Source organism: Toxorhynchites rutilus, chromosome 2 (assembly GCF_029784135.1).
Source record: "Toxorhynchites rutilus septentrionalis strain SRP chromosome 2, ASM2978413v1, whole genome shotgun sequence".
Taxonomy (NCBI): domain Eukaryota; kingdom Metazoa; phylum Arthropoda; class Insecta; order Diptera; family Culicidae; genus Toxorhynchites; species Toxorhynchites rutilus.
The window spans coordinates 294,624,449-294,652,194 of NC_073745.1; the positions used below are offsets into that span (position 1 = coordinate 294,624,449).

Genomic DNA, 27,746 nt, shown 5'->3' on the forward strand with positions numbered 1-27,746 from the left:
CACTTCGAACATTATTTTAGAATGCATCGAAACTTTTGTAATAGATTATGTTCTTCATTACAAATAAATTTGATGAACGTCCTTTTACGTTTGATATAATGCCTAGGACCACCAAAATATTTGAACGGAAAAATTGTCAAACGATCATTGTATTTTACATTTCCCTTTGAAATTATTGCACATCTCATGTTTGCGTAGTTCTCTAAGCGCGAAAGTTCATTCAACTCTAGTATCTGAAATGACGATGTGGCTTCTCAGTACAACGCGAGTATAAAAGTACTCAACACCAAAAAATACTCCCGACTTGCATGTATTTGCAAAGCGGATTTCCCCAGGCACATTAATTTTGAACACAGCTCCGTGGGAAAAAAAATCCCCGACTTGCATGTTTTGACGAAGCGGATTCCCTCAGGCACATTGATTTTGAAGTTCGTGTTAGGAAAACACTGCTCGGTGGGAACAAAAATATCCCCGACTTGAATGTATATTTGCAAAGCGGATTTCTACAGGTACATCGATTTTGAAGTCTGTGTTGGGGAAACCGTAAATCGGGCCAATCAAAACTTGGCAGTTAGGGCGTTTAGATAACGTTTAACATTTTACAGTTATTCAATTGTTCATCTCATGAAAAATAACATATTTCCTATCACTTGATGCAAACATCTTTCCGATCTGTTAAGAAATGTTCGAGTTAAAAGCATTTGAAATACGGGTAGGGTTAGCACACAAATCGGCAGAACAAATGTATGGGAATAAAGGAAATTCTTCCAGTTTTCATGAATTTAAACCGTTTAGAGATTAGCGAGTTGTAATGTCCAGCATATCAAACAAATCTTAGAGAATCTCCGATTCGATTGGTATGCAAATCATGAGAATTCGTTCACAGTGAAAATAATCATTAACGCTAACTTTATTTCTTAAAAACGTGACCAGTTTTCTGATTTGGCACTCTTCCTGAAAGACGTAGTTCTACGTCAAAAAAATCGAGGGGTTGCATCCGAGACACGACCGCTTAGGACGTAGGACTACGCAAGCTATTAAATCTTGCGAGAAGCAACTATTCTTTTTTGCCTTTGCGAGAACAACACACTAATTGCTCATATGTCGCAATTTGTTTCCTAATATCAATGCACGCATTGCACTGTGTATTTAAGGAGAGGCATCTTCCGTGCATTGTCATTCAACAAGCATCAAACATGCGTCTAACAGATGCACAAAGTTGCAGCGATAAAAATGAAACATCGTGAGAATGACCGTTTATGAAAAATCGTTTCTCGACTCTCGGTCAAAAGCACCAACAAAGCTTGTTGCACCAGAACAGAACCGATGCGCACGAGAGCGAATACGAATGGCAATTCAAGTATCGAAGTTGTAAGTTTCGCGCAACGAAAACAAGTTGCCAGATGCGTGGAATATTCGCTAGCGTTCACAACTCGAGGGTAAACAGAAAAAACAACACAAAACGAGCAGAATAAGCGACCTTTGTTGTTTCAGGCACAGAAAGATTCTGAGAAAGTTCCTCGGAGGAGATGCCATACTTATACGCTAGCGACAGCTTACTCACTATGGAAGGGTGGAGTTTACTCGGCAAATATTCTCTTTTCGCTATCCCCCTTCGTTGTTTCTATTCTAGCGACTGCATAAGTTGCCCGTTATTGACAGCTCTGTTCGGAAAGCGCACAAATGGACAGAACAAATGTATGGGGAAATGGGAATGCTTACAATTTTCATCAATTTAAACCATATACAGACAATGGGATTGTAATGTATATCATATCAAACAAATCTTAGAAAATTTTCGATTCGATTGGTATGCAAATCGTTAAAATCCGTTCACAGCAAAAATAGTTATTAACGTTAACTTTATTTCATAAAAACGTGACATTCAGATTTGACACCCTTAATGTGAGACGTAGTCCTACGTCAAAAAATCGAATAGATTCTGATTCAATAAAGATGCCGCTATCGCATGAACCTCGGATAAGTCAAAATCGTCTTTTGTTGGCAAAATGGCGGCCGTTTGAAAAACTAAATGCGATTTAATACGTTTTTTTCCTACGTTCCCCGATGTTTTTCAAATAATAAAATTTTAAAAATATGAGTTCATGCGATAGAGAGATGCCTGCAGATTATATTCATATAAATCCGACTCGAATCGGTTCAGTAAAACTTGAGATATCGTGTACGTCAGTTTGAAAAAACTAGTTTCGAGAAAAACGCACTTGAAGTTCATTATAATGGCCGTAGCAGGTTAGATACCGCATCACTAAAATAGCCCTAACTCGGTAAATAAAAGGATTTTCAATAAGTCCTCTCTAGGGTACATTTTTGAAAGCCTGAACTACAGAAATATGAAGGAAAAAAAAGGATTTTTTCAAATTTCTAGACTAGAATACTGCTCTAAGATGATTCTTGACATTTTCCAGTTGTAAGTTTTGTTATTCGCATACCAATTGGTATGAGAATCATCAAAATTAAGAACTATGAAGCTGCAGTGTATAATTTAACGAATAAAGTAGGAATGTTTTCTAGATTTTGTTAGCTGTTTTGTTACCCAAATCGTCTTATACATTAGGTCGTATGAATAAAAAAAAAGTATTTACTTATTCTGCCCGTTTCCAAGTAAAGTAAACTGTCCTAGTATTTACTCGAATCCGTATGAATAAAAGTTTACTTTACAAATTTGATTTTCGAATTCGAACATAATTTTTACTTCGTCAAACATCTATCAACTGATTGTTTAGGTTTCTTTTTTTTTGGACAAAGCGTGAATTCGCGATGAAAAAGGAATAGTATCGACGTCTGGTGGCGACTTTCAATTAGGGACCATAGTTTGGGTCCCTATCTCGTTTGTGTAATACCTATCATATTAGAAGACATGAAGCCAGTTTTCAAATTTGAATGAAAATGTTCACATCATGTTATTTAATCACTTAAAACACTTTTTTCCGACTTTTATTTAACCCTTTGTCTATACATTTCCAACATCATTACTGAAACTTTTCACTATAATATAAAGTTGTCTTCAAAAACAATATTCGTACAAGATTTTTTCACCACCTGCAAACAAAAGTGTTTTTCATTTAAACAGAATGCCAAATTGGTACGGAAAGGTTATTTTTCATTCATAATTTAAATTTTAAAAACGTTTTCATTTCGCCTGAAAATCAATCAATTTTTTTACGCTCCCATAAACTAGTAAACGATGCTCAATGCCATCAATGCGGATCGTTAACTTGTTTAGCTTCAAGCGCAAGATAGCAGCATTAAACATAAATCGAATATGACATCAAAACGAATGATAGTGTTTTCAGATCCAAAGTATGCTCATGAGCATAATTGATAACATCGAAGTAAATACTTGGTGAATGCTGTTTTATTCATACGAAATCAGCTTAACATCCATTTTCGAAAAGTAAATACTTTGTTGTTTCTTTTATTCATACCAAACGTAGTAAAAACCCAGTTTAAAATCTATTCGAGCGGTTATAAGCACGGTGTCGGTCGAGTGACGAAAAGTGCTACAAGAGTACTGGAATTTTACCCCGCCTTGCCTCCCGCAGGCAGCACTGCCCTAAGTTTCAGCTATAATCACAATAAAACTACACGAAATGAGCGAATCGCCATCACTGCAGTCTATTTTCTCCTCATTGAACTGTCAATACTCAAAACAACAGTTGGTGTACAAAGAAACGAATTTCGTAAGTATTTAAAATTACCTTTATTTTCTGTTTTAATTTAACTCAGTTCATTTTAGATTTGCTTGATCAAAGTACTGACTGGCACAGTTTGCGAACAGGACAGGTGAGTAAATTAATATGAATATTCTACCGAACAAATATGTTGTGTTGATCGGCCAGCTTAGAGACGGTTAATTTATCAAAACGATTATTGTTCCGGATAATTTTTCTGTATTCAGGAATGTGACAGGAATAAATAATTGTTATCCGTTATGTTTTCTAAAGCGATAATATCGTTTATTGTGATAATAAGCTATAATATAAAATATACATGAATACTGATTTGTTTTATTTTTAGGTTATTTTCGTATTGGTTCCATCTCCCCCAGATCAGCAGACATCATAGTAAATACGTAAATACAGGTGAGTGCAGTGAATTTATATGTATGAAATTTGTTTTCAACATGTAATAATAATTGTATACTAATAATTTTATTTATTTTTAAATTAATTTCGCACTGACTTTCATCACTTCAGCATCAGCAGGCAGTAAATATAGATGAGTGCAATGAATTTATTTTTGCATAGTTTTGAATATATCTAACAGTTAAAACGGTTCCTTGTTCCGGTGTTTTGTGGACCAAGGATCCTTTTTTATCATTTCTATTGATTTTAATGTGTAATGTACTAATTACTTTATTTATTTCCAGATCATCCAGAGTGCAGTCGGTTGCCGGATAATCTATTAATACAGGTGAGCACTATGAGTTAATTTTTGTATGATTTTTATATTTTATCTAATATGGAAAACCGACTTAACCTGTTTTGTTCCGGCTTGTTCCGGTTTTTTCTGGGATCAATAAAATATTTTTTTTATTGATTTTAATATTTAATGTATAAATCGTTTCATTTATTATTTCATTGTTTTATTTACTTTCAGGTTATTTTCACGAATCGCCCTCAGTCGGCCCGCATCAGCGATAGTTGATACAGGTGAGCACTACGAATCAATTTTTGTATAATTTTTATTTTAATGTTATAAGAGAAATCTCTAACAGTTGAAATCTTCAATTCTTTTTGGAATATGAAACCTTTTTTTGTTATCGTTTTCAATGCATTTATATACTATTTATTTTATTTATTTCCAGGTTGTTTTTTAAATCTCCATCAATGGCCCGAGTATTGGCGGATGTTATAGATAATACAGGTGAGTACATCCCATACATAATTATTATGTATAAGTAGATTGAAAACCGTATATACACAATGTATACAAAAAAGTCCATGTATTCACTTATTTGCTTTATCGTATTGTATTGCATGTCGTTATCCGGCGTAGGTACTCAAGATTGTGTGTTATAAATAGTTTTAAGTTTTTATTGCTTTTGAATCGTACTTCCAGCTCACGCAGCCGCTTAGTGTTGCTTACTTATACACAAATATTGTTATCGACGGAGCAATAAGAATTGCGCTGTCTATGGCGTTACAAAAACTCCATTCTTCAAGAAGTTTTTTTTCGTTCTCCCGTTTTCCGGAAAATGACAAAAAATCGAAAAATCACCAAAAAAGACATTGGTTAAACCTACGTTTTGGTTCCTGTAGGAGGTTCAATCCAATGTTGTTTTTCCTACATAACAATATGTGATCTTGTACCTATGTACCTTCCGCACATAGTGGATTTAAACCGAATTCATTCCCCAATAAAGTTATACAAAATTGAATGAAATTGATAGTTAGTGGTAGCTAATACACTAAGTTATTATTTGATGCCAAAACCTTATTGTATGATTGGTTTCCAAAGTCATGCAAAATTATGAAATTTGCTGTTAGATTTTTCGAACACTTGGCATAAAATGGGTTAAAACTCACATCTTATCGTTTTGCTTATGCGGGTTTGTTAAATATTGACGGTGAAAATATGATATCCTGCTGTATCATCAGCTCGTTGTCAGTGACATATTTTTCGATGATAACGCATTTCAGCAGTGTTGATCCTCGATTGTTAATTAATGCTGATGCGATCACCTGTGGGTGAAGTTGCTTCTTCAGAAGGGTAAAAGTAGAAGCTTCGTTTTTGCTGTTAATTGGTAGATGTGCATGGGTAAGAAGAAACAGTAGTTTGATAACATCATAAAGTTGTCTGGTATTCTTCCACGAGTGTCAACTGAAGCGGAAGTATGAAGTTCTGGCAAATTATAGTCACCGTTTTAATAAACTATTCTTATAATAGTTACTTTTGTTTGTGGCATAGGAAGGATAACATTTTTTTATTCATTCATTCACAAAGATTGATTCGCAATTCTTATGAAGAGATTTGATCTTCTTCACAACATTGTTCCACCAATGAACTCGGTTTACAGCTGCAGTTCTCCAACTTCTGCCCGCACCGATTCTTGCCAAGTCTTGCTCTACCTGGTCCAACCACCTCGCTCACTGGGCTCCTCTTCTTCTTGTTCCTACCGGATTCGATGCGAACATCATCTTTGCAGGGCTGCTGTCAGGCAATCTTGCAACATGATCTGTCCATCGCGCTCGTCCATCCTTGGCGACTTTCTGGATGCTGGGTTCTCCATAGAGTTGTATCAGTTCGTGGTTCATCCTACTTATCCGTACTCTGTTTTCCTTTACACTACCTTATATTGTTCTTAGCACTCGGCATTCGAAAACACCAAGTGCTTGGGAGTTCTCTTCGATCTCGTCCATGCTTCATGTCCATAGCGAACAACCGATCGAATCAGGGATTTGTACATGGTGCACTTCCTACGGGGTCGGAGTTTGTTGGACCTTAAGAATTTGCGGAGTGAGCGCGACATCTGTTGACGCATGTCTTCAAATTTCGAGGCTGTTTTTGTCGAAAGTTGTTATCAACAACTCACGGTAGACAAATTCCTATACTCTCGTCACCGGAACAGGAAGAATTATGTTACGATCAGTTCCTTCTTCTAGCATGTATTTAGTCTTAGACGCATTGATTGTAAGCCTAATCAGCCCTGATTCGTGTGAGTGTGTGTTCATGTGTTCTTCCGATGTCCACGTATGTCCATGTGGCAGACGAAGCGGATAAACTGACTAGACTTGTTGGAAATCGTACCCCTCCTGTTGAAGCTCGCTCTCCGCATAACACCTTCCGGCACCACATTGAAGAGCAGACAGGAAAGTCCATCGTCTTGTCGAAGTCCCCTGTGAGTCTCAAACGAATGTACAGGTCGGACTAGGTTATCCGGGATTCGATTATCCGGAATTTTAGACTCGATTATCCGGAGTATTTTATTTTTGATTTTCGGTAATTTTGAATAATTTGTATAATTATTTTTAATAAAGAACTGTATTCTACTAGTCAAGCCCTTTCATTTGATACCCATATTGATGGGATTGTGGAAAAAATATATATGGCGCTATCTTGTGGTGGCGGCCATTTTGGATTTGCAATTTTCATAAATAACTGTGTTCTACTAGTCAATCCCTTTCATTTGATGTCCATATTGATGGTGTTCTGAGAAAATATGTAATGCGCCATTTTGTAGTGGTCGCCATTTTAGATTTGCATTTTTAATAAATAACTGTGTTCTACTAGTCAATCCCTTTCATTTGATATACATATTGACGGTGTTCTGAGAAAATAGGTAATCCACCATTTTGTACCGGCCGCCATCTTAGATTTCCAAGATCATGGAATACACAAATTTATAATGAAACCAGAGACAGATGTGTTCCAAATTTCAGATCAAACGCTCAACAGGAAGGAAGTTAAATTTCTAGTAATGTGATACAGCGCTACAGACAAAGTTACAAAGTCACCAATATACAAACGAGTCCAAGCTAGATAAAACCGTTGAATAATAAGTGCAAGCCATAATTATATTACGTTTATCGAGAGAAAATTCGTTTTTTATGATTCGATTATCCGGAAAATATAATCAATACTCCGGATAATCGTGCCGACCTGTATATATATATATAATAATATATATAATATAGGAATATTAAGAATTTGCCAAAACAACTGTAAAACTTTATTTGCTTGCTTAGATCCAAAACTGCATCATAAATTAATTTTTATTCATTTCATAATTGCCTAACAAACTTGCTAAATATAGTCTAATATTGTTTCAGATTTCAAACAGCTTGGCGTCCTACAGGTAGATGAACAGGAAAGGCTATAGAATGATTGAATCAGGATTGTTTTGCCTTCGTTGGCTGAAGAAATCGTATTTCGACAAACCGATTTTTCTTCCTGGCTACGGACATATCTGGCAGTACCCTTCCATTGGAGTGATAATTAGAAAGGGAAGTTATAATCCTAGCTCAATAATTCCTACTGGTTCCAAATCATGGAATTGCCAAGTAATAAGTGCACACTATTTTTTTTTAATTGATAACCATTTTAATCTTCAGATAATTAAAAATCAGCTCTTATAAATTACCGACCAACGGCAACCGTAGATATCACTAGAAACTGAGTCCAATAAGTCATGAAAAAATAATGATAATAAAACATTATCACGTCAATTGTTCAAAATTATTTTGAATAATTTTTTTTCATAGAATAATTTATACAATATGAAAAATGAAAAATAAAATTGTGGCTTTTAAAATAGAAAAAAAAATTAATTGATTTGTTGTTTTTCAAATTCCAGAAATATAGCTGTTATTCAAAATAGATTTAAAAAAATATTTCCGAAGACATAGATGCAAAGAAATAAATTAAATATATGATAGCATTACTTTATAAAGTTTAACTTCTATATTTAATTTTATTATATTTAATATTTAATTAAAACGATAGATTTATTTTTGAGATTTTTGGGGTTCAAAAATGTTATCAATCAATAATTTATAATTTGTAGTATACAAAAAAATATTCCCGAAGGCAGATAAATATACAATGAAATAGAATAGGAATAGGAATTACTAAAAAAATTTGTACTAAATGAAGGAAAAAAAAGGATTATATATAGCGTATTAATATATAGAAGTGGACTATAAATGCACAGAGAGAGGAATGAAATATTTAAATTATTATTATTGTATACTACACATATTTTAACAAAAAAAAGTTACACATGTATATATAGAAGAACACTATAAAACTATGTAAATAATCGATGAATTGATAATTGTATTACAAATTGAATTTAATTATGAAATTGCTTTCTCGAGAAATAAATCATATATATTTATCAACGGTATTTTTCCTTTACATTTTATTTGCATTTCCTTGAAAAGAAATAGAGCCATAATAAGAGTCGAGCAGATTTGCTTTCGGTCGACGTGGTGCCAGATTGGCACAGTGTTGGCCCATAATTGGTTGTCAAATTCGAAGGGTAGGTCGACAAAATCATTGCACAATGGCACGACATCGGTACCGTTGTCGACACCATTTGTTGGGACCAATCCGACACAACAATGTAGACTGGGAACTTAATCTCACTGCTCGACTGCTCGAATGAAGTAAAGTAAAGGTGAATTTTGTTTTTATTCATACGGCCTATTATCTTGAATGTCGAGTTTTTCGTTAGAATATATATCTGATTTTTTTTTCAACAGTTTACAATTTAAAATATACATCATGAAATATTAGTTGAAGTGCAGTTCAGTTACATAACAAAGGGTTTTTTCAGGAACACCATTTGAAGCATTCACGGATTTCTGAACAGATACAAATTCAATAGGAATTGTCCCCAAAAGTCGAAATCCTACGTCAAGTATCCGTATCCGTCCATGCTTATAAGCACAGATCCTCCTACTTTTTTCAATTAATCATTAAATTTTTCCGAATTCGTCCATTATGTCGCGTCGTTATTAAGTCGCGTCAAAAAGGAACGCGTTTCAAGCCGAATGTAAAGAAGATAGTTTTCAGCGGCCATAGCTGAATTCTACGATGGAAAACTGAGGATACCAATTTGTTCGGCAGCAGTTTCTATCACTGCCGCCACCACACAACCGATTAATTTGTGGATATTTCTTTGAGAAATTGAGTTTTGAAGGTGTTCAAGGTTTTATTTTTCTAAGAGATACTGAAAAAATACTTAAACGGTCAATAAATTCGGTGCTTTGGTGTTGTTCTGTACAGCGACAAAATAACAGCATATATTAATGCTGAGAGGTAATTTGACAATCTGCTCAAATTGACTTTTCATTGCTTTGAAAATCTTTCGCGCCTCTAAGTGTCAGCATTCATTCATCTATCCTTGATAATGCTGCTAAATATTGGTACTAAGGAATTAATTTTTAAATTCCTATGTTTGTTCTCGCCGGAAAAAAAATCGTAGTCCTACGTTAACAAAGCGGTCATGTCTTGGACACCGCCCTTCCATCGTTTTTTCGTTTTCATTACAGATTACTCAAACAACAATCCTATCAACTCACCCTCTCGAATTGTTTGTTTGCTATATTTCATGTATCTTTTTCCCGAGTACGAGTAGCAATAATGTACATTTGATATTCATCATCATTACCTGGTGACTCGGAAACAAAAAGTTCAATGATTTAATGTGTGGTTTTTGCAAAATATTCCTTCCAGCGGTGAAACCCTTCAACCAAGTTCCACCAACCTTTCCCGTTCGATAAGCATAAACAAAAACAGAAGATTAACCAAAGGGTAACGAGAAAAGTTTCCCGCATGAAGTTTGTCTTGCTTGCTTTTCAGTTTAACTTTTTCGCTTCTTTCGGAACCCTTTTCGGTTAGGGTCGAAATTTAGCTATAAGCATTAGAGCGCTAAGGAGGAACTATTTTTGGACCGAACATCGACAGCGACGATATCAGCTGCACAATCTTCAACTATGTTTTCATCCTATTCGGTTTAGTATGTTAAGTAGAGTTTAGGGTAATCGGTGGAAGCGCTGAAGGGCGCATTTGTTTTGAATACACTCGCTAGTTAATACCTGTTTAGAAGGTGGTTCGTTGCCACACGCAAAATCCTATCCTGCGTTCCTAATATTGGGAACTGTCGGGATTTTCCCTCTTTTAGTAAAAATGAAATAGATCTCGAAGCAGAAAGGAGTTTCAATTCTAGAAAGCGGAGTTCTATTCAATAGATCAGCTAATGTTATGAGAAATTATTTACAGGATTATTCGTTTGGCGAATTCTAGCCATGTCCGTGTATGCTGGGTTATGATTTTTTTTATCCCATTTATTTATTTAAGGCTCATTAGCATTTTAGCTGTAACAGAGCCGAATTTTAATCGTGTACATGTCACATGGTTATCATATCTATAATTAGCACATTACACAGTTGCCGTTCGCCAGTATTCCTTCTATACCATTACATATGGTACATTCACACAGTAGCCATTTAGGCGTAAGAGTATTCGTTCTGTTCTTCCATTATCCAGTTGGATCACCGGACAGCGGAGACAGTTGATTGATCATTGTTGAGTTATTTATAGAACAGCAGCCCGATGTGTCTTGCAGAGCAGAGCAGTTGTATGGATGAATCGATCTTATTTCGACCGTGGATCGATCTCCATCGCTGATGATTGTTGCGTGGACGTAGCTATTCTGTAACAACACAAAGATGGTCAATGAGGGTCCTGAGTTTTGAACTCACGATCGATCGCTTACTAAGCGAACGCGCAACCAATGTGGCTACGGAGACCCCCCTTTCTGGGTTATGATGTCGCAAATTATATGCCGATATTTAAAAGCTTTCGAAAATTGCATACACAGAGCCAAAACTGTTACAAACGAATTGGAAATGCTATTGTTTATGAACATATACGATCTATAGCAAGATACAGATTTGTATTAGAAATAACTACATTAGTAGGAACTATTCAATTGAATGTAATTACCCAAACCTGCAAAACAGAAGAAAGACAAAATGGAATGTTTTCAATACAGTTTTACAAATCAGATGTTCGTAGTTTCACTATTACCAAAAGCAAACCGAACAAAAAAGTTCTCTTATTAAGTTGGACGCATTAATTTGTAAAAATAGAAAAAAAAGTAAGTGGTTGTGCCTAGAACACGACCACGTATTATTCGGATATTATTATGGAATACATCGAATTTTTTTAGATAACTTTTTAGAAGATTGTTTTAGTGGTGTAGAAAGAGTCGTAGTTTTGTAGAATCAGCTGAAGATGGACGACTCATGATTTATTCTTTTGTTTCCGCGAGAACAATACGACAAGCACGAGAATAATGAGCAAGCATCGCAAGCACCGCAATAAATGAAACATTAAAACCGCCTAATGGTAGCGATTTTAATCCACATTTGGTAGCGCATTAAGGTGAAGGTGGAAGCTAGCCACAAATGGCTGCCACAATGGCGCTCATTTCTTTCATCTCCCTCCCCCACCTCTCGCCCGAAAATCAATAATTTTGCGAAACAGTGTGAAGAAAATTATCGTTTTCGCACACTTCCCATCAAGTAATATCAACCAAATTCTAATCGATTACTCACAAGATATTAAATTTTCATATGCTTTCGACCCGTATAGTGAAGAACGTCGGAAAACTCGAGCAAGTGCTCTGAAAGTTAAATTTTCGTTTTTCAATCTTCTGCAATGGTTTTGTTTGTATTGGTGGAAGCATCGTTATTTTTTCGACACTGATGCCAAACAACATCATCGAAACAGCTATAAAAACCACTCAATAAAATGTTATTCCGGAGTCATAGCGTCCCATGTCATGAAAATCAATAGAATAAAATTTTGTTGATATCAATACAATTATTATTTTTACGTTTAATGGGTCTATAATGTAAGTTTTAGCAACTTTAACATTGGGTAAGAACATTGTATTGCAGAGCTCGGAACACTGCCACGGCTGCCTATGCTTTCAAAAACAGTGAACGGAAAAGTATTAAATTCAATCTAAATGCCTCGGCCAACGAAGAGAAGGGTTAAGGCTTTCCAACGTGAATATGTGAAAACAATACGATCAACGAAGGAAAATATTAAGGAATTATCAGGAAAATATTAAGGAATTATCAACATCGAGTTACTATGCGGAAGAACTTGTTAATACCAAAAGAGCCCCAATTCGCCTGTGTTATAAATTTGCTCATGTTACGCTCGCGTATAATCAGAATCATATGCAAATGCACCTTCTATATATATTTATATTTGCAATTGTTCATCGGAACATATCGTTCATACATTTTACTTTAGTATTGAATTGTTATTTGTTTTTTTTTCAAATGTATTCAAAGACTCGTGTCAATGAAGCGCCACACAGTCTGATAAGTGAATTGATCTATTTACGTGTGCTTTGCTCTTCTCTCACAAACACTATTACCCCATTTTTACACGTGGGTTTACCTATACTACTACAATGGCTAGCTTCCACCTTCACCTTAAAACTAACCTATCAATTTATTCACATATCTCTGCCAACTATCGAGAAATGGCATACAAACATAGCTTGTATCGCAGTATTTCCTCTCTCCTCTATCATTGCTCTTTCCATTCTTGTATCGAGTGTATATGTGTGTAATATCCATGGCCAACTATAACTTCCAAAAATCAGAGAGAATGAAAATAAAAATCAGGAAGAAATTTGAATAGTTCACACTGGGTTGTCTAAAAAGTTCGTTCGAAAATTTTGGTTTTTGAGAAAACAAAAGCATTATTTTTCAAGTCAGACATACATTTATTCAATTTTATATGCACAGTTCTATTCCACTATAAAACATCATCCTCCCAGAACATGCGTTCTCATCGAAAACTGTTCAAGATATATTGCTTGAGAGAACTCTTTTACGAAAATTGTGAAAAGTATTAATCAAAAAACTATATCTGATGATTTTTTTTTATTATTATTATGAGATTGTTAGTGGAAATATCAGGTAAAGCATAGACAAATGGTTAAGCAAGATGGCTTAAAAAAACATCAAGTAATTAATTTCATTCAAAACTATTTTTTACGCCAATTTCGACCTTTTATAAGTATCGACAATGTACCTTCGATAACACGAATTGCTTCGGAATAATGAATCTATATAAATAATAAAATAAGTAAAAAACTTTTTAAGTTAAACGGTTTAATTGTGATTAAACATAATAACGTACTAAAAGCTAGAAAATAATTAGGCGCGTAGCAGTTAGCAGTTATCACACTTCTTCTTCATTAGTCTAGGGCATTGATAAGACTAAAATAAAATGAAGGAGAGGTGTGATAACTGCTAACTGCTACTCGCCTAATTATTTTCTAGCTTTAAGTACATTATTATGTTTAATCACAATTAAGCCGTTTAACATAAAAAGTTTTTTTTAACTTATTTTATTTTCTAGTTTTTAGTACATTATCTGTTTCCTTAGAATATTTCTCTACAATAAAACCATTGTACTGTATTCTATCAGTCAAATAATTTCGTTTAATACCGATATTGAGTGGATTGCAGAAAAAAATATGTGTTCTCCAAGTCAAGTTCGTTCGTTTGATACACATATGTCAATCAATTTTTTTTAAGATGATATGGAATCATCTATTTTGTAGCGGCGGCCAAATTAAATTTTTCAAGATAAGCAGTTTTAAAATGACAGCAGAGATAAAGGTGTTTTATAAATTCAGTCAGTTCCTATTGGTCAAATTTCTATTAATGTGGGACAACGCTACAGACATACAAACTTACATACAAACAGTTAAAGCTAAATAAAACCATTCAATAGAGTAATTCGCTTTTTTGTGATCGCGGCTATCTTGGATTTGCATTTTTCATAAATAACTGTGTCAAGCCCTCTCATTTGATATCCTTATTAATGAGGTTTTAAAAAATATATAGTCCGCCATTTTGTAGTGGCGACCATTTTTGATTTGCATTTTTCAAAAATAACTGTGTTCTACTAGTCATGCCCTTTCATTTAATACCCATATTGATGGGGTTTTGAAAAACCCATATCGAAGAGGTTATGAAAAAAATATGTGATCCGCCATTTTGGATTTTGAAGGTTATGAAATACGCAGTTTTATAATGACTACAGAGATAGAGGTGTGTTCCAAATTTCAGATCAATCGGTCAACAGAAAGGGGGTCAAATTTCTATTAATGTGGGTCAGCGCTACAGACAAACATGTCACAAACATGTTACAAACATACAAACATACAAACATACAAACATACAAACATACAAACATACAAACATACAAACATACAAACATACAAACATACAAACATACAAACATACAAACATACAAACATACAAACATACAAACATACAAACATACAAACATACAAACATACAAACATACAAACATACAAACATACAAACATACAAACATACAAACATACAAACATACAAACATACAAACATACAAACATACAAACATACAAACATACAAACATACAAACATACAAACATACAAACAGATTACAGGCCAAGCCAATGAGGTACACATAGAGGTGGAGCAGTAGGCGAAGTGTATCTGTATTAGCAAGCAAAATATCGTGTCGTAATTATTTGCATTCAATATGGAATGTATATGAAAGAAACAAAACAATGTTGGAAGTACTCACGGTTGCATGATCATTTGAGCCAAAATTCTCATAAATTATTAAACTGGTTGTTTTTCAACAGAATACATTTATATCGTGGCTTATTTGGATTATTCATGTGGTAAAAAGGTCTAGAGAGCAGTCGTATGCTTAGTTCTCGAAAGCAGTAAAATTTTCACTGAAATTTTCATTAATTGGCGATTATTATCTCACAACATATACACCGACACTGAGAACCTTCGAAACATCAATTTCATAACGGTAATATAATGAAACTTCGTTTGTTTCTATGAACGTGGGGGAGTGAAAATTGCACTTGGAAATATCACCTTTATCTGTCTTTTTCAACGTGATTTCACAAATATTCACTCCACGCTATCACATTAGCCTCATATTCAGCGGGAGCTCTACAAAAATGTACGTCTTTAATTTATAATTTACTTCCTGAAAATAGCATTTTTACATGGATGCGGTGGGCAATCAAATATAAACACAACGACTGACGTCACTATTTGCGAAATAGTTATGGCAGCGCATGCTATGTCGCTCGAAACTCGACCATCTTCATTACCTTTTTTCCAGGACATTGAGGCCAAGCTAAATAAAACCGTTTAAAAATGTAAGGCAAAATCTGTTGGTAAGCGGAAAACCCGAAGAAGGGATGGTCCGATTTTAGCCTTCTTTATTTTGTTGTATTCGTCTCTTCCCGTAGATTAATATAGTGGAGCGAAAAACCGGAAAACTCTGAATTCCCTTGAATTCCCACATGTTCGAAAATTACATCATAAAAAGCATTGTTAGTCTATTCGATATTTGCGCTATCGAAATTGATCTTTGTTCGTAGGTGGAAATGGATTTTCAGGCGAAATAACGCATTTCCATATCTTATATCTATAAATAAAAATGGAAGCGCAAAACCCGAGGAAGTAATGGTTCAATTTGAGTCATCTATATTTCGTTGTATTCGTCTCTTTCCGTAGATCAATATAGCGGAGAGAAAAATCGGAAAATTCGGAAAATTGAATTCCCATATGTTCTACAATTAGCTAAGCGTTGTTAGTCCATTTGATGTTGGTGCTAACGAAATTGATTTTTGTTCGAAAGTGGTAATGGGTTTTCAGACGGAATGACGCATTCCTATATCTTCTATCTATATAAACAAAAATTAAAGGCTAAATGTGCTGGTGTGCCCTAAACCCGAGGAAGGAATGGTCCGATTTGAGCTGTCTTTATTTTGTAATGTTCTCTGTATCAAACATGTATTCCGTGCAACGGAGAAACATGTTATTTCCAAATGCATGAAGAATCTTGAACGAGAATTGTGTCTGAAAATGATTTTATATTATAAGGACGAATTATTGTAGAAATACTAGACAATTTATAGTAAAAGGAAATTGTAAAGGGTCAAAGGGTAATCAATCAATGAAGAGTTCAGTGATTGGACTCACTAACGTTCACTTAGTAAGAAAACGTGGATGTTTGAAAGTATTCAAATCAAAAAATCTATTTTGGGCGGGATGAAGTTCGTCGGGTCAGCTAGTAATAAATAAAATAGAAAGTAATCATTATACAAGTGCGATGTTTTTTATGGTGACCGGAATAAATCGCCACAGTAAACAACTGCAACAGAAACAACCGCTTAGAAAAAGTGTAGTAGGCTAGAAATATTTGGCGCGGGAAAAACATCATGTGCCTCACATTTCTATTATAAATTTATTCTCTTGTTCTCGTTTTTCGAAATTTATTCTGAGGACAATGTAATGGGGACGAAGTCCCCATTTGGCGAGGATAAGGAATCGAGGCGGCCCATGCCGCCAAGATGACGCAATCCGAGTCCACCGCCGACCCGCCGTCGGAAGCGGCGGTGTCTCGCACGCAAACCTGGGATCCACTGATTGCCCGGTTAGTTTGAAACATAGGATACGATCCTTTAGCAATGTCCGACCGAGCTCTAGCGAGCGTCGGACGGTATACGTCTGCCCGGGGCGTTACGTTTGCCTGGGGCGATACGTTTGCCCGGTTAATTCTTGTTTTGAAATACAATACCGCGCCACAATATTTATAGCCTACTACACATTTTATAAGCGGTGGTTTCTGTTGCAGTCGTTTTCTGTGGCGATTTATTCCGGGAACCGTTTTTTATGTAGGCTTATTATGACAGTTTTAATGTTCAACCCAGAAAACTTTGTTAGTGATCCCAGTGTAATTATTACCGTTAATTTTTATTCTGCAAATCTTCAGAATTCGTTCGTAGTGAAAATAGTTATTAACGTTGGCTTTATTTCACAAAAACGTGCCTTATTTTCTGATTTGGCACGCTTCCTGAAAGACGTAATCCTACGCCAAAAAACAGATACATGTATACATACGAGTAGAAAGGACCAAAATCTCTTTGACAGTCCTTCTAACATTTGGGATTTAATTGCTATAAATGCTTGGGTTTTGAACGACTAACTGGAGAAAGAATATCGCGATAAGAATTTTCATTGCAGTTGGCATATGATCTTTCCACTGAATATCAACATTTACAGGAGCAAAAAATGGAGAGTATTGGATGAAACTTGAGCAGATTCAATTACAATTTCTGAAATACTAAACACCAATCAATCATTTGGGTATTGCGAAAAAAACTCAAAACAATAACCATTTGTTATACACGGGGAAAATATGTATGTGGAAAGTGTCTACGGCAGAGGCCTCATATTTGTAAAAAGTGTGACAACTAATAAATTTTCTAATAAATATTAATATTTGATTTACCTGATAATTATTTTGTGTAATATTAACTATGGTAATTTCTCTACTACTTATGTTCAATTTAAAAAAGTAGAAGGTTTATTTGAAAATCCAATGACAACAAACCTAATTAACTAGAAAAGCTCCAATTAAAATGTACATAAACGTGTTTCTAGTTACATCCCTGCGCTGTAACACGTTGGAATGGTTCATCGAAAATATCCGCAGTGTATGTATTATCTCGAACAGAAAATCAAATATACAATAAACACCATCTCATCCAACGGCCAGTTCTTGAGCGTCCCGAGTTTGCTGGTTTACAGATCGAGTGACTGGTCGAAAATTGGCGTTACATTGTTAGGTTGTAATGAGCCAAAAATAATTTACCATCAAAGGATGAAAACCTTTCATTCTCAAATTGATGAGGTTGTGGTTTGCCCTTTGGCCATTGATTTCATGATTTGACTAGATTAAACAAAGGTCCACCTTCACATTATGTCAACCCTCCGTACTGGTTACACATATTATTGACTTCCGTATTCAGAGCGAGTTTCATCGGGAAATAAATTTAAAAATAATATCCAACCACCCACTCGATGTACGACTCATATCAGCGCCGAGACAGCACAGCATTTACACCAGATCAAACAAATTTCCACGAAGCTTTCCACACTCGAGCAGATAGCGCACGCTCCGGGCACTGTCACATGTGATACCTGTTAGCTTTCACAAATTTCCATCACATTCTGGAAAAAGCACTTCGCTTGCTTCTACCAACGCAAAGATCGGCAGAACCGAGCAACGCCTCTACAAATTGATCCACCTAGACAGGAACAGGAAAAAAAAACTTTCTTCACGCGCATTCATCCGACAAGCTGGGAGAGCTTCCGCGAAACCTAAATGCGTACCCAGCAAAGGCACAACTCTGCCACCCGCAATCCGTGAATAGATAAGACTGCTCCATGATATGGTTTCACCATGATGTATATATTTCCATAGGGCAAATAATAAGTGCACCCGTGGCCGAGTGGTTAGCGTCTCACATTATCATGCCGGGTGTTCGGGTTCGATTCCCGTTCTGGCCGGGGGATTTTTCATCAGAGAAATTTCCTTCGACTTGCACTGTAGTCACGCGTGTTCTAGAGCTTGCCCCTCAGAATACATTCAAGGCGTGTTATTTGGCTTAAGAAATCTCAACTAATTATTAATAAATGACGCTAGTTAATGCATACGTTGAGACGGCAAAAGTTCCATAGGGAACGTTAACGCCATTCAAGAAGAAGAAGGGCAAATAATCTCTATGCGCTCGATCTTGATCTGAGGAACCGTCGTAGGTCGTAATTAGTCATCCCAAGGAGCGCGCACGAATGCTCCGAAAATGCAATTCGTAATCTCATTCATTACTTTTCGTCGTTACCCGTTGTTACCCTTGGGAAAGCACATTCATCCAATTTGTGACGCTAATGATTGCATGGGAAAACCCCTTGAACGCAAGAGGGAACTAACACGAATCTTTATGTCCTTCTACACACGTTTTTATCGGACGAGTTTGAGCTCCAATTGGGGAATTATCACGGTCATAAATCATAATTATACTCTCGCTAACCGTCAAATAGCGGGGGAGGATGATGGCAAAAAAAAACAACAGCAGCAGAGACGTATAATGTTAGTTAAGTCGCCGCGGCTGGGTGTTCAGTGAGTGAGGCTTTGCTTATTACTTTAGCTTCCCAGCGGGAGGCATCCTGACTAAGTGGTAATGAGGATGGAAACTTTATTATTATTATTCGCCTCCATTTCATTACCGAGGGAAAGTTTGTGCTTTTTCCCGTCGCTCGAAGGCGCTCTATTTATGTTCCGATTCATTATCATCAAGTCAATTATTTATTCAAATGCTAGGATGAGCGGCGAAGAGATTGCGCGTTGACTATGATGTGGAGTTACGCGCGCCACGTGGGCCAACGTTGGATCATCATCAACGTCGTCGTCGTCGTCGTGGATGAAGGCAATTCGGAGCGGTGGATTATAATAGCACAAGCCAGGCTTCATCCCGGAATATATGAATAACGTTTTGATTGCTATCGATCCTTATTTACCGAGCGGGAATTAGTTCCCTTCAATCCCAAACAGAGGAATCAAAAAGTTTGTACTGTTTTCTAGACCATAACGGTGTTTCTCCCATGGCGTAATTGCTAGCCGAGAATGAAAAGCGCAGATTTATAGCTCTGGGTTCACGGGCGAACTCCGATGGGAGAAAGTTCTTCTGAATGTAAGATAGAATATAGAATGAAGTGAATGCCGAGCTAGAAAAATTCCCTGACAGGCTTTCAACTCATCAGATCCGTGCTGACAGACGGTAATCACTCGTGACTTGGTGTGGTATAGGATTTGAGTCGTTATAAACGTGAAAAATTCTTGGCGTTTATAAATCTTTTCAAACTTCAATTCATACATTAATTGAAATAGTGCCGAGCTCTATTGACCTTCCTGTACCTGCGCGTGAAATCATAGCTCGTATACTCGCGCACGAGTCTCTGTAATAGCCCCGCAGACTACATACTTTTTTTTTCGGCAAACAGTTTGATCGAGTTGGCCTGTTAGTGCAAAAACCGCCCCAACTGAATCGGTGTAATGTGTGCATATGCATATCTCTCCATACTGATTAACCCTTTAACGGGCTGTGGAAACTAGGCAACGTATCGTCTCCAACTTCAGAGAACATAATCCTATATGAGGAATAACACATATTTACCTTTGAAAAAAAATTAACTATTGAAACAGTTGAAAAAAATGGTGGCAATATAGTTGCCACTGTTCGTTAACCCCAAAAACACTGAATTGTAAATTCACTTTATTACGTCTTTGGTTATACGAACGAACGAATGTGATGAGTTATAGAGGTTTCAACGTTTCAGTTTATTCACCTCTTTTGGTTATACGGTAACGGTATTGAATTAAAGAGACTTTAAACTCAGAGAGTTCATTCGTCTCTTTTTTGGTTATACAGGAAGGAAGGAAGGTATTGAATTAGAGAGACTTTAAACTCTGAGAGTTCATTCGTCTCTTGTTGGTTATACAGGAAGGAAGGAAGGTATTGAATTAGAGAGACTTTAAACTTTGAGAGTTCATTCGTCTCTGGTTATACAAAAATCAAAACAATATTTCTAGTGCAGCGATACTGATTACTTCAGCGATTTACAATATTTCTAGTAAAGCGAAAAAAACAGTTTTTATATAGAGTTTTAGAGAATACAAATTTCAATTTTTCATGAAATACACCATTTATTTTATCGAATAAACTGCATGATCTTACACAGTAGATCCTAAACAGTACGTTTACAGTGAAAAACTTTTCAACTTGTTGCATTTTCAACGAATTTGAACAGAATTTTCTGTCGCCGCTCTAAAATCGTCGTTTTGTTACATGAAAATGACTCCCAAATTAATATCGTACTTTTGCAGCAGTCCAAAAAAAATTGAAGTACAGGTCGGACTCGATTATCCGGAGACTCGATTATCCGGGATTCGATTATCCGGAATTTTAGACTCGATTGTCCGGAGTGTTCTATTTTTGATTTTCGGAAATTTTGAACAATTTGTATGATAATTCTATATTGAATAGCTAATATGGGTATCAAAAGAAAGGGCTTGACTATTAGAATGCAAATCCAAGATGTCGGCCACTACAAAATGGCGGATTACCTATTTTCTCAGAACCCCATCAATATGGGTATCAAATGAAAAGGCTTGACTAGTAGAACACAGTTATTTATGAAAAATGCCCAAAAATGAATAAAAAAAAAGTTCTCGACTAGTAGAACATAGCAGATAATGAAAAATTAAATTTCAAGACGGCCGCAGTCCCCAAAAAACTAATTACTTTTTGAATGGTTTCATGCAGCTTGACCTGTTGTATGTTTGAATGTTTGTTGGGTTGTCCCACATTAATAGAAAATTGATCCCGTTCCTGTTGAATCATTGATCTGAAATTTGGAACATACATTTAATTCTACTGTCGTTATAAAACTGCGTATTCCATGATCTTGAAAAATTAAATTTGGCCGCCGCGAAAAAATGGCTGAATGGCATAATTGGGAGAATACACTACACTATGAACAACATAAATTCGAAAAGGTCGCCGCCACAAAATGGTCGACTATGTATTTTTTGCAATCCCCTCAATATTGGTATCAAATGAAATTATTTGACTAATAGAATACAGTACAGGTCGGACTCGATTATATACAATTTTGGACTCGATTATATTCAGTTTGGAAAAAAAAAATTTGTTTTATATTTTAAATATGAATTATTTCATGAAGAAATGTAACCTTTCAACGTTAAGGAGAAGTTTAATTAGCTATTACATGTACAGTGGGGTAAAGAACGTGATTTTTTATGATTTTGCTTGAATTTTCACCAGGAATTGTTTATATCTATATTGCAGCCAAATTAAGAAAGATAGAAGTTGTGTGTCAAAGAACAAATTGTGGAGCGGTTAAAGAACTAATTGATAGAAACAATCTATTTTGATATAAATTTTTTAGGATAAAATTAATAATAACACATTAAAAATTATTAACTTTTAAGTGTTTCACTTCCAAAGTGTTATTAAAATTCACTAATTTAATTGTTCCACTACTATATCCTGTACTAATTTTTCTCGTCTTTCAAATGAAAGCATCAGAATCGTCTTCCGTAGCGTACTTTTGAATGTAGAGCCAGTATAAAGCAACAGAGTCCGGAATAAAAAGAAAGTTCTGTAACTCTGTCATTGTTGAAATTCGAGCATATGCGTAGGAGGATTTTTTTCATCAAATATGATCGTCTATCACCTCCTGAGAGAATATGGATAATTTTTTTGTTCATGTGAGAAAAGTGTTTTCTGACTTTAAGGGAATGAATCAAAACTCAAATTCCTCTTTTATTTTCAAAAAACGAAAAATACATTGTAACAGTTTTCATCATGTGATATTTTTGGATTATTTATTTACTAATTTATTATTGGTGTGTATATTTATTGAATGTTGTTTATTTATTTCTAAATTTATTTATTTACAACATTTTTGTGTATTTTTTTATTTATTTATTTACGTATTTATTTATTTATTTATATATTTATTTATTTATTTATTTATTTATTTATATACTCATTTATTTATTTAATGGTTAGGGTAGTTAGTAGTTATTAATAAGGTCAGATTCAAATATATATTCGAAAACTCACACTGAAACATTTACAGTGTACCTCCCCTAAGTCACAACCGAAAGTAAACTAAAAGATACTCCAGAAGGTATACTTAAGAGCTTAGATTTACCATCCCACCTCCCTGAAGCAGGGCGAAAGCTCAATCGCCAAATTTGTTCGGCCAATGAGTGTCTGTTCGCGCAGCGCTTACTTTCGTGGCCTTGAGTTTGGGGAGGGGAATGAGAAGGTCGAATTCAAGGACGGTTAGTTGAAGCAAGATGCACACAAGGGGATGCTTTGGGGAAATTGTCTTCGGCTGAGCTTGAGCTCTGAATCGCGAGATACCCTGCGGTTTATCTGAGGACTACAATTTACTTCGACCAGTTTGCCTTGAACTGTCCGACGTCGCGGAAGCATTGTGTTTTTTGTTCGCGATCGTGATTTGTAAGATTTTCTTTGTATAACGTGGAGTTTTCGTGACTATAATTTGAATTGTTTCAGTGTTAACATTGTTCCTAGATTCCAAAGATTATTCAAGCGTGAAATAAAGCGACTAGAGGTACCGTTCCGAATCATATTTCGGACACTTAAGGCATATGATGCAGAAAACAGATCTAAACTTTATGCACAGGTATTATTTGGTAGATATTTTTAATAAATTAGTTCAATATGCTTTTAAGCTTTCTACTTTGGTACCTATTTGATTGAAAACATAAGAAAATCATCGAAGAAAATGCATTTCAAATGAAGCGAATAAGAATCAAACTTCGGACACTAAATCAAATTTCGGACAGATTGAATTAAAATTTCGGACACTTTATTTTGTAATTTTATGAACAAAAATTACAATACACTTGATTATATTTTATAGTAAAATGCGAAACACTTACCAAGCAATCACAGTAAACTGTTAACGATGATGAGAACTGATGGAACACGGGAGAAATTTAAATATTTATGAACGGGTAAATTCTACGTGCTCACGCAAAACAAACGTCAAACACAAACGATAATAAGTGGTGCTGTTGATTTTTTTCCTACTATGTAATAATTCGAATGTTATTCTCAAATGAAATGATAGTGAAACCAAGGGATCACTCTAAAGAAGCAATTGTGACATTAAATTGATAGTTATATCATCAGTGCATGAAGCATTACAAGATATTAGAACAAAGTGTCCGAAATATGATGTTGTCCGAAATATGATCCCGAACGGTACATACATTGTATTGTTTCGGGACTCATTCTAAATGTGAATTAATTATTCAGAACAGGGAACACGTCATTGGCAAAAACCTGACAAACCAATTACGTCAAGCAAAGGCTGCGTCGTCACCATCGAGCCTTCCACGGATCCGCTGGGCGATACCCACCGGCGAAGAATCCTACTCGAAAAAGCAGAAGGAGTGGGTGAGGAAACTTGCGTCCTCACCGCACTCACCAGATACCCTGTTTTGTCCATGTGCACATAGTTTAAGTGAAATAAATGTACAAATAAATTGTATAAATGTAAATCGGTAGTCCATTTAGAAAGTTTTTCGTCATGTCGATTGTTAGGAGTAAAAGTCGTTAGTGTGAGCCTGTGATTGTTCATTTTTATTTTCATAAGAATTTCACGTTATCCGTGTATCGAGGTCAATGTCTGGAATTCTTGTCGTCAGCATTTTTGTTTCCCAGATGGCCGTGTCAGTCTGGTGGATTGTTGTTGAACATTGCCTGTGATGAGAAAACCCTGTAGAGGTTTTCCGTCGATCTTAGGGTGATTCTCAGGTGTTTGGTAATTTTCTTTAAAGCTTTCTGTGGGTGTCTTCGCTGACTGGAATTGATACAGCTCGACCGTTCTCCGATCCTTATAAAAGGACACAATTTAGGCCTGCGTGTCAGGCCTCTAGCTGGGCAATCGAACACGGCGATTGGTCCTGGAAAGAGGTGGCGCTTAAGGGGGTATTCTAGTCTAGAAATCTGAAAAAATCGAAATTTTTTTTTTACCATATTTCTGTAGTTTAGGCATTCAAGAATATACTCTAGAAAGGACTTATCGAAAATCCTATTATTTACCTAGTTAGAGCCATCTTAGTGATGTGGCATCTAACCTGTTACGGCCATCACAATGAACTTCAAACGCGTTTCTCTCGGAACTAGTTTTTTTCTAACTGGCGTACACGATATCTCAAGTTCTACTGAACCGATTGATGTCAAATTTATATGAAAATAATCTGCATACATCTCTCTATCGCATGAACCAATAACTTTTTAATTTTACTATTTTTAAAAAATCGGTAAACGCAAAAAAAAAACGTTTTAAACAGCATTTTCGTTTTCAAACGGCCGCCATTTTGTTAAAACCCATGTTTTTGACTTGTCCGAGGTTCATGCCATAGTGACATCTTTACTGATTCAGAATCTGTTCGATTTTTTTGTTTCAGATAACCAGAAGGACTGGAATCATGTACGCCATGGCACAACTTTTTTTTGAACACCCTCACTTCACCAGCATGTAACTATTCTAATTATGAATATTTTTTTTCCGTCCTATTTTTGTTTTATTGTTGAAAGATAGATAAACGAATAATGATATAATGGATAGTAAAAATATTCTTTGTTTTATTTTTACGGAGTTCGAAAAAACGTCCGAAATTCGTGTCTCTACACTAGAATACCCCCTTAAGCCAATCGCTTATAAGAAGACGGGTGGGAAAGCTAGCTTCTTAACCTTCTTCGAGCTGGCCGTAGGTTCTGGGTTGTATTTGGAAACCCGGTCCGCCACAACATGCAAAAAAGAACAAATAAAGAAAAAAATTGTTTTGACTCGATTATCCGGAGGATTCGATTATCCCGAGTGAAAAAAAAATCAATACTCCGGATAATCGAGTCCGACCTGTATTTCCAGGTACCTTTAGAAGGTTCTGGCTAAGTAAAATATTGAAATAATACTCCAAGTGCAGCGAAAAGAATTTTTTTTGAGGCAATATAGTTGCCAGTACCCGGTTACGAAAGGTTAATCTGTTTGTCATCAACCTCATCGCACTTGCCATCAATGAATCGTCAGAATCACTCAAACTTGTATTTCAAAATAACAATTATCACCATATTTTTTTCCCTAGTAAAAGAAACATTTTTGTAGGATTTGTACATATTCTAAAAAATTAATATGTATCCTTTTCGTACATTTTTAGAACAATTTACAAACCTATAGTCATTAACCCTTCATGAAGTCATGGAAACTAGGCACGGAATCAACAGAAAACTATCTTTACGATGTGGAACGCTCAAATATATTTTTAGTTTAAAAAGAAATCATTTGAAAACTGTGTGGCAATATATTTGCTACTGCTTTCGTAGTCCTAAAACATTGGTGACAGTCTCTTTGCCGCTGTATTACAAGCGCAAAACATTGATGGCAATATTTTTTGTAATCGGCTCGCAAAGTCACATTCAAGAAACTGATTAACTTTAGTTGATTTTTGCATTAAATAAAGCATGGTGTTACGCAAAATGGTACCTTACACTTAGAACATTTATCTGTTTTAATATTTTATTTTTAGTTCTTACACTGAAATAGCATCGAATATTGGAAGGCAACTGTTCAAGCTTGTGACTTCCAACATCTGAAAGTCTCAGATTATTCGGTGCTGTTTTCGAAAAGGTCAAATCATATTAACACAATCGATTACTTCGTGTTATGTGAAGGGTTCAATGTTACCTTGTATTATCTAGTCAATCAAGCTCAAGATGAATCTAAAAAGCTTACGGAGCGAATCAAACAAACTAAGCAAATGTGAAGCCAGGGAAGGAACTATCTTTAGCCGTCTCCAAAAAGATGGTGACGTTGCAATACATTTCGTTAAACCTGTTAAAAGTCTCCAAAACGCTGTATGCTCAAAGTCAAACAAACTTTCTGCAGTTCTACAGAATAAACATTCTCGCTTATTTAACAGGCGCGCGATAACAGGCACACGGCACGGATGGCTTTTCGGATCGTTTCAATTTGTTTAAGGATGTAACTTTTCAGAAGACGTGAGTGAACCAATTTTTGCGTATCCTTGATGTGTGTGTTTTCGCCGAGTAAACGTAATCCTAATTGAATGATCACGCTGCTGATGTGTCGGAAGCGTTTCCAATTACTTAACCTTGTTAATTTAAATTGAACCAAACACAAACATTAATCTGCTCGGGAGCAACTCTTTTCCCACATTTGTATTTTCCAGCCCCAAGGGGTTGTATAAGTCAATATCAATCATTCCCTGATTACATAATCAATTTGAGAGCTGTTCGATGACTGGGCAACAATTCCCCGTTGAAATTCAAGCTGTCATCGGGGCCCCTTTAATTGGATTCCTTTCGATTATGTCACTCCCGGCCCCTTATTTCCCCGGTAAATCCAATATAATCAGGGCTGAATGATTTTCCGTTTTTTTTTTACCCCAATCTCATCCCACTTTCACCCCCTTCTATTTTCCCATTCGTTCCACTTCATTACGTAAAATGATTCGATGAACAAACGGGGAATAACATCAGCGCGCCTTCTACCCCCCATCCGCGCATTTCCGGCCAATGCAGCGGAAAGGAAACAATTGTGCCGCCGTTTGTATCCCTCACTCAACTCTACCGACATCAAAGCCGACCCCCTCACAGCTGGTTGACACCCATCAAACACGGTCACTAGTTTTATGCCCAGCGGTGTGTAATGCACGAACTGTTCCG

The 27,746-nt window shown here is 35.8% G+C and overlaps 2 protein-coding genes across 7 annotated transcripts in view; one reads left to right on the forward strand and one right to left on the reverse strand.

Annotated features, from left to right (window-relative positions):
• The window catches only part of LOC129770900 (zwei Ig domain protein zig-8), a 702,824-nt gene that overhangs the window by 611,462 nt on the left and 63,616 nt on the right, over positions 1-27,746 (reverse strand). The window lies entirely within an intron of this gene.
• On the forward strand, positions 3,488-8,863 carry LOC129770901 (uncharacterized). 5 transcript variants are annotated; one of them, XM_055774074.1, is made up of 9 exons: positions 3,488-3,701; positions 3,758-3,804; positions 4,039-4,103; positions 4,218-4,229; positions 4,391-4,434; positions 4,621-4,673; positions 4,829-4,887; positions 7,794-7,819; positions 8,076-8,863. In XM_055774074.1, the coding sequence occupies exons 1-6, from the start codon at positions 3,612-3,614 to the stop codon at positions 4,666-4,668; spliced, it is 306 nt and encodes a 101-aa protein (XP_055630049.1). In that variant the 5' UTR covers positions 3,488-3,611; the 3' UTR covers positions 4,669-4,673; positions 4,829-4,887; positions 7,794-7,819; positions 8,076-8,863. The 5 variants fall into 5 exon arrangements, with proteins under 5 accessions (XP_055630049.1, XP_055630048.1, XP_055630050.1 ...); XM_055774073.1 differs by having other exon boundaries at positions 7,794-8,863; XM_055774075.1 differs by having other exon boundaries at positions 4,400-4,434; positions 7,794-8,863.

Bases quoted from the DNA above. Each gene is read 5' to 3' on its own strand.
- LOC129770901 (XM_055774073.1), top strand. From the start codon at position 3,612: ATGAGCGAATCGCCATCACTGCAGTCTATTTTCTCCTCATTGAACTGT. The intron at 3,702-3,757 runs GTAAGTATTTAA...AGTTCATTTTAG, and splicing joins TGTACAAAGAAACGAATTTC to ATTTGCTTGATCAAAGTACT. The intron at 4,435-4,620 runs GTGAGCACTATG...ATTTACTTTCAG, and splicing joins CGGATAATCTATTAATACAG to GTTATTTTCACGAATCGCCC.